The sequence below is a fragment of the Microtus ochrogaster genome, assembly GCF_000317375.1.
Source record: "Microtus ochrogaster isolate Prairie Vole_2 chromosome 6 unlocalized genomic scaffold, MicOch1.0 chr6_random_2, whole genome shotgun sequence".
Taxonomy (NCBI): Eukaryota; Metazoa; Chordata; class Mammalia; order Rodentia; family Cricetidae; genus Microtus; species Microtus ochrogaster.
Genome location: NW_004949095.1, coordinates 1,658,674 through 1,665,867, shown reverse-complemented (window position 1 = coordinate 1,665,867; position 7,194 = coordinate 1,658,674). Strand labels below are relative to the sequence as shown.

Genomic DNA, 7,194 nt, shown 5'->3' with positions numbered 1-7,194 from the left:
CCCCGCCCCGTATGTGGAAGTAGCAAGTGGCCTTCAGCAGGATGATTGGCAGTTTTTGGAGACCACAAGGTGAGCACCACAAGATGAAGCAGGATGCTCATGGCATCTAGTGGGAAGAGGCCAGAGAAAGGGCCAAAAATCCCCTGAGGTCAGCCCTGTAACAAAGCATCTGCTCCAACTCAGAGACCCACAGTCTTTGGGAACTGGTTTCGTGCCAGCCAATTCCCAGAGCCAAGCCCCCATCTTCCCTTGTGAGCCATGGCATAGCTGTGCTTCTGCTACAGGGCAGGTTGGACAAGTCCCCAGGGACTTCGGCAGTGATAAATCTATTTTTACTTGCGAGCTCTGAGCAACCCTCGGGACACTTCACTTCTTGTGCCTGCGAGACCGAAGCCAGAGTTGTTCTGCCATGCTTCTAAATAAAGGTCCGTGACATTGGCGGGGGTTTTCATTTTCAAAGCTAGTGGTTTATATTTGGAAGTTTGATGGAGAAGGTTATTTGGGGAAGAAAAGTTCATAAACTCACAAGCCAAAGCCAGCCATGCCTGTCCTTTTTGGTAACACAGGAAAGAGGTTGTCTTTGTTTGGAGAACTTCACCACACCGTGTACTCTGTACTGTTCGTTGACAGACTTGTACCAAACGACCCACAGTTTCTCTCTGAGTGTTAAGTACCCAGATGGGTTACAATGGGTTCCTCAGAGAGAGAACCCGTGATTTTGGATCTGTTAGTAAAATGCTGAACAAATAGTTTGCCAGCTTGAGCTGCTAAATAAAATATGCAAATTCCTGCAAATAAATATTCTCACAGGCTGGCACACTTCTGTCTGGTCTCCCAGAGCACACAATGACCTTGTTTTTGCACAGGCTTTTGAGCATGAAATTAAGAAAATGCTCACTCTCAGGTAACTAATAACTCTATGAGGAGCCTGAAGTCATTGCGTCTCCCTCCCCTCCTCCATCTTTCCTCCCCTCTCATTCTCTTTCCTTTCCTCCCCTTGCCAAAGTTGGGATCAGGTCCTAGGCCTCATACAGACTAGGCAAACACCTTATCTCAGGGTGTTTCCTTCACAGGGCGCCTGAGTCTCAAGGCACAGGAGTCAGCAGGACTTCGCAGGCCTCCGCAGGTGCTAAGACCACTGTGTCCCTGAAATGTCCTCTCCAGGCCCTCCTGTCCCTGCCCTTCTTACCTCACAGGCAAACAGCTTGAACTGCAGCCCCAGGATCTTGTAGTCTATCAGCTGGTTCCCTCGAAGCTGAGTCAAGGCCTCTTTAAGGTCTTTGATAGCTAAGTCATATCTGCAGGGCGGGAGGGGGTAGGGAGAAGTAAGTCAGTCTGTCCAGGTCACAGAGGAAGAAATGCAGAATCCACGTCTCTCTGTTTCTCCATTCTCCATCCGTCCCACTGGAAGAAGCCTATTTCGCTTGACCAGTTCTACCTTTCCACCAACCCTGAGACCAAAGATTCTACAGATGAGTTGTAATTTTGCACCCTGGAGACCCTCAGTCTATGACAGTCATGGGGGTTTTCTTCTGTATGGGCTGTGTACACAATTTCAAGTTTCTGATGACCCCGGTGACCTTCAAACCCAGTTCTCACTCTCCCTGGAGAGCTCCAAGCAGTACCGCCCCTGCTCACCCTGCTTCCCTTTGGAAGCTTCTTGGGCAGATTCTGACCACCCTCACTCAGGTCGGAGCTGCCCGGCACAGCTGCCAGCACTCCCTTGTCACAGCCATAGCTGTGACATAGCTGCATCCTTCTCCTGCCCGCCACCTCCTTCTGTGTCTTCTGCTAAGTTCACACTAGCTCTTGAGGTTGTAGCCTTTCTGCCTCCTGTTCCCACTCTGGGAAAGAGGGAAAAGTTACTCCCACACGTATCCTGTGGAGGAGGAGAGCCTAGGCTTCCTGGTCCCCCTCCATGAATGCACAGGCCCTGTGTGGCTGTTTCCCTGACGCCGGGAGGCCAGGAGGGGGGCAAGTGGAGGCACAGGTGTCCTGTTCCCCGAGCAGGTGCGATTTCCACCGTGTTCCACAGCCTGTCGGGGAGCAGGGGAATTTCAGAGGGCACACTTTAAAGTGTCACAGCTCTAACAGATGTGCCGTGCTCCCCAGGGAGCTGGCTGAGCAGGTGGACTTTAGCTGCGGAGATGCCCTAAATCCACCTGGCACTGTAGGGACTCAGCAAAGCCCTCCACGCCATTCTCTGTCTCATCAAGATGTCCACAGGTGTTGCGGGAGGTCCTTCCGCTCCTCCAGCCTATAGCCGCTGAGATACCCGCCCATTGGGGCGTGGTCTCTCTCCCTTTAAAAAAGCGGCCACTTCCTTCTCTCGCTCTCTTCACTTCCTGCTCGGCTGGCGACTAGACTCCCTTCCTGGTTGTACAGAGGGCTGACGGTGATCTGTAAGTTTTTTCCCCTTTAAATAAATAATACCCTATTAATCATAATTCCAAACTGCTGTGGCATTGTTTGTGACTTACGCCTACACACAGTGTGAAGGAAAAAGGATGCATTACCCAGAGTGCTTGTTTTGTGTGAAAAAGCTAGGTGGGGTTAACCCCGCTAAAGTCCTTTTGTTGCTATTGTTTATCTTTTGAAATAGGGTCGTATGTATCAAGGCTTGTCTTGAACTCAGTTTGCAACCTGGGATAACCCTGAACTTCTGATCCTCTGCCGCTACCTCCTGAAAGTCGAACTGTTCCCAGGTTATGCTGGAGACCAAGTGACCTAAGGCTTCTTGCTTGCTAGGTAAACACTGCACCAGCTTAGCTACAGTCTCAGCCCAAATGCACATTGTTAAACTTGTCTTTGCACAAAGCATCTGCTTGGCAGCTCCCTCCTCCTCTGAGGCACCTTCTCTCCTCACCCCAGTTCTTGTGGACCCCAGCTGTACCCATGGTGAGGAGCTCAGCTTTCACACAGCCCTGGACCCCACTGCAAAGGTCTGCATAGGATCAGTACTCAGGAGAAGCCCAAAAGAGGCTCAGCTCTGGCTCCTGCTGGCCTCCTTCAGAGTTCTCTTCTGTGCCATCTGGAAGCTTCCTCAGAAGCAGCCACACCCCCAGGGTGGGCAGGCTCTACTCCAGAGGACTTTTCCATGCCATTTCTGTAGCAGGCCCTGCAGAGAAGCCTTAGTAACCGCTGAAGCTGGTGCTTGCTTCTGCTATCAACACACACACGGTCAAGCATCCTAGAGTTCATACGCACACTCTCCAGGATAGCAGAGTCTAAGGATGCTGCCATGCATCTCCAACAGGTAGACAGGCCAATCCGCCCACCTTTCGCCCAGCAGGAAGAAGGCCTGCCCCCCTTTCTAAGCCAGTTCTGCCTTGTTCTGAAAGGTCTCACCACGCCTCCACCTCCACAGCCCTAAGAGCCAGAGGCCTATGATGCGGAGGATGCTTACAGACCCTACCTTTTTGGGATGACAAAGTTGGGGACAGAGAAGTTTGATGGGAGGGAGGGAGTCACCCTGAGCTACCATCTGTGGCTTGAGAAATGCCTCTGACTTTTTTCTGCTAGAATTGAAGACAAGAAAGCAACACAACCCTGAAATCAGATGAGGGGGTGGTGGAGGGGAAAGAACACTCCTTGGTGTGGCCCTTGTTAAAAACTCCTTGGTGTGGCCCTTGTTAAAAACAAACCCCACTGCCAAGGGAAGGAATGCCCAGCCCACTCAGCACTAAGTGCCCCTCTAGGTCACCATGCCCTTCAAGCCTGTTCACAGGCCAGCCCAACTTTGTTCTGAGCCACCATCAGAGCCCTGGCGACTGGTTTCTCCCTTTAATCTATACCTTCCTCAGAGCAGAAACTTGCTTATATCCATTTAACAAATCAACAAAAGTGGGTTTGTAAATATTTCCGGATACAGTGTATACCTGTGATCCCAGAGTTTGGGAGGTAGAGGCAGGAGGACCAAGAGATCAAGGCCAATCTCAGCTACAGAAACTCTGTCATGAAGAGAAGAGAAAAAATAAAAGAAGAGAAAAGAAAAGAGGGAACAGGGAGGTGCTCAATTGTAAAGTGTTTATTCCTCAAGCACGAGGACCTGAGTTCAGATCCCAAGGACTCACAAAAACAAAGTCAAGCACAGGACTAGAGAAATGGCTCAGTGGTTAAGAGCACTAGCTGCGCCGGGCGGTGGTGGTGCACGCCTTTAATCCCAGCACTCAGGAGGCAGAGGCAGGTGGATCTCTGTGAGTTCGAGGCCAGCCTGGTCTACAAGAGCTAGTTCCAGGACAGGAACCAAAAGCTACGGAGAAACCCTGTCTCGAAAAACCAAAAAAAAAAAAAAAAAAAAAAGAACACTAGCTGCTCTTGCTGAGGACTGGGGTTTCCTGCCAAGCACTCATATGACAGCTCATAACCATCTATACCTTCAGCTACAGAGGGTCTGATGCAAGCGTGGGCCTCCATGGCATGCACAGGATACACATACATACCTGTACACAAAACACTCAAACACAGAAAATCATAATAAAATAAAATAAAATTATAAAAGCCAAGCGTGGCAGAATGTCCTGTAACCACAGGTCTGGAGAGACAGAGACAGACAGATAGGTCATGGGGACCTACTGGTCAGCCAGATGAACAAAGTGGTCAAATCCATGCTCGGTGAGTGAGTTCTGGCCTTGGGCCACATTGGGAGGCTTTGCTCTGAGGGTGTTGTCAGCCCGAAAAGTTGTTGCTAAGAGCAGCCACAGGTGTGGTCAGTTACCTGACTGAGAGTAAAACCAAAGTCTTCTAGGAAAAAAAGTCACAGACACAGAGCCCCTCCTGATAGAGAGGGCCCTGAGGTAGGGGAGAGGCAGAGGTGGCTGCCTCTGTAGACAGTATGGTCGCTTACTTCTCAATATTCTCTTCCCATCCAGTATCCTCTCCAGAAGTCTAGACTATATACAGAGGCTAGCCCAGCCCACCCCCAGCCTATACAACCTCAGAGGATAAACTCCAAGGCCTTCCTTTTCATTAGCTCTAATAACCTATGATGGAGCAACAATAGAAAAAAAGAGACAGGCTGCCAGAAGGAATTTCTACGTGAAAACATCTCAAAGTCTCAGAGCCAGGAAGGCTAAAATTTTGAATGACTTAGGGGAAAAAAAAAAATCTAGAACTAAAGAAGTCAGACATGGTGGCTTATAGTCCTAGAATTTGGGAATTGAAAGCAAGGGGTTAAGAATTCAAGGCCATTCTCGGCTAACGTAAAACCCTGTCTCCAAAGCAAATGGGTGGAGAAGTTGAAGAGAGGGGAGGAAGGAGAAAAGGGAAGCGGTGGGGAAGACCCAGAAGAAATAAGATGCAGGACGCCATCTGAATGATGATGGTTAAATCTGAGAAAACTAATCTACCAGATTTAATCCTCTAACGAGGAAACGACAGTAAGTCAGCATGTTCTCACGCCCGACCTAGCTCCTTTCTCTTGCTCCATCCTTTGGTAGTGTTTTCACTGACTAACACCTGGTTTTAGGGGGACTTGCACGTGGAAATCCATTTGTAAACCTTAAGGTCCACCCTCCCTCAAAGGACTCACCAGCACCCATAGCCAGCCAGCAGCTGTGTGTTGTGAGCACGCCTGCCCCAGACCTTGTCAGGGTGGCCGCCTCTGAAGTCCCCTTCCTTCTAATCCTTTTCACCAGTGCCACCCCGATTCAGGTCCTCATTTGTAGTGAGGACAACTGTGTTCACTTCCAAATCAGTTTTCTGGGTACCTGTCTTGTTCCCTTTGTCCATATTCTAGAGTGACTTCAAAAATGCCAATCTCCTCCATCTGCTTCAGTCATTCCAGGGATTGAGCATCCAGCTCCCTCCCCATTCAGGCCATCCTCTGCTGCCTCCCCTGTCCCTCTATGCCCTGTGTCTCACCCTCACCATGCTCAGGCCAGTTTCCCTGCTGGAAGTGTTCTTCCTTCCTGTCAGCCAGTTTCCTCTCCCCTAGAGCCTGGGTACACACAGGCGGACACTTTCCAGAGTCAGTTTGCTCCCTGACTTTCTTTGCCCAGAGTTTCTAAAATTCACCTTCGGATATAATCCCTTTGTTATTTATATACTCGGTCTTTGGGCATTAGAGGGGAGAATAGGGGGTTAAGGTTAAATTCATTTTCTGTTTTTGTTTTCTACTGTTTTGTTTGTTTGTTTTTCAAGACAGGCTTCCCTATTCAAGATAGCTCTGGCTGTCCTGGCACTCATTCTGTAGACCAGGGTGGTCTCAAACTCAGAGATCCCCCTGTCTCTGTCTCTCAAGTGCCTGGGATTAAAGGCCTGTGACACCAAGTTTGGCTTTCCTTTTTTTCTTTTCTTTTTTTTTCCTTTCTTTTTTTCCTTTCTTTTCTTTCCTTCCTTCCTGCCTTTCTTTTTGTGTGTATGTGTGTCCTTTTTCTGTTTTATTGACTGTAAATACCCAGAACATGTACAGTGTGATGGGGGAAGGGACTTCACTATCCCCTACCCTCCAGAACCTACTGGATGACACCCTTCCAGTCTAGAGTCTGTGCAACAAATGGGTTTTGTCCTAACACATGTTTTGAAACCACTTTTTGAAATTTGCCATGCACTGTGAACTTTTTCTGCTAGACTATATATACTATTTGTCTGTGTTAACTTATACACACACTGCTAATAGTCTGTATTCTTATTTTTGTGATTGGGTCATCTCCCCTACCCAATAATTTAAACTGGGCTTTGCAGACACACTCAGCAGGGATGACGCTAGCCATTGATTTGATTTGATGATTTCACAAGGACCCTTGTTTGGGGACTGCTGAGTCCCCCACAGAGAGGCACAGTGGGTGTCCTCATTAAGGACACTGGTGGGAGGCCCAGCAGCTCACAACCAGACAGCTCATGGTGGTTGTGCCCCAGATGACCTACACTGAGGTCAGGCTTGCCTCCCTTCCCTAGTAAAGTCTCTTGCAAGCTATTTCTTGCATAACTGTCCCAGAAAAAGCTAGCCACTGAGGCTGGAGAGAACCTACTGAACTAGGAATACCAGCTCAAAGATCCACGGAGGGGTTGTCACACACACACACACACACACACACACACACACACACACACACACACACACACACACACAGTGGGGTAGCCCTGGACCACTCACTTCTCCATGCTGTAGTAGAGCATTCCTTGCTGGAAGACCTATGGAGGTTCTCTCTCTCTCTCTCTCTCTCTCTCTCTCTCTCTCTCTCTCTCTCTCTC

The 7,194-nt window shown here is 49.1% G+C and overlaps 1 protein-coding gene across 1 annotated transcript in view; it reads right to left on the bottom strand.

Annotated features, from left to right (window-relative positions):
- Ncf2 (neutrophil cytosolic factor 2) overlaps window positions 1-7,194 on the bottom strand; it is a 27,473-nt gene that overhangs the window by 18,446 nt on the left and 1,833 nt on the right. The window contains exon 3 of the mRNA XM_005363867.2: window positions 1,190-1,298. Within this exon, the coding sequence (XP_005363924.1) occupies window positions 1,190-1,298 (109 nt within the window). The remainder of the gene's footprint in view (window positions 1-1,189; window positions 1,299-7,194) is intronic.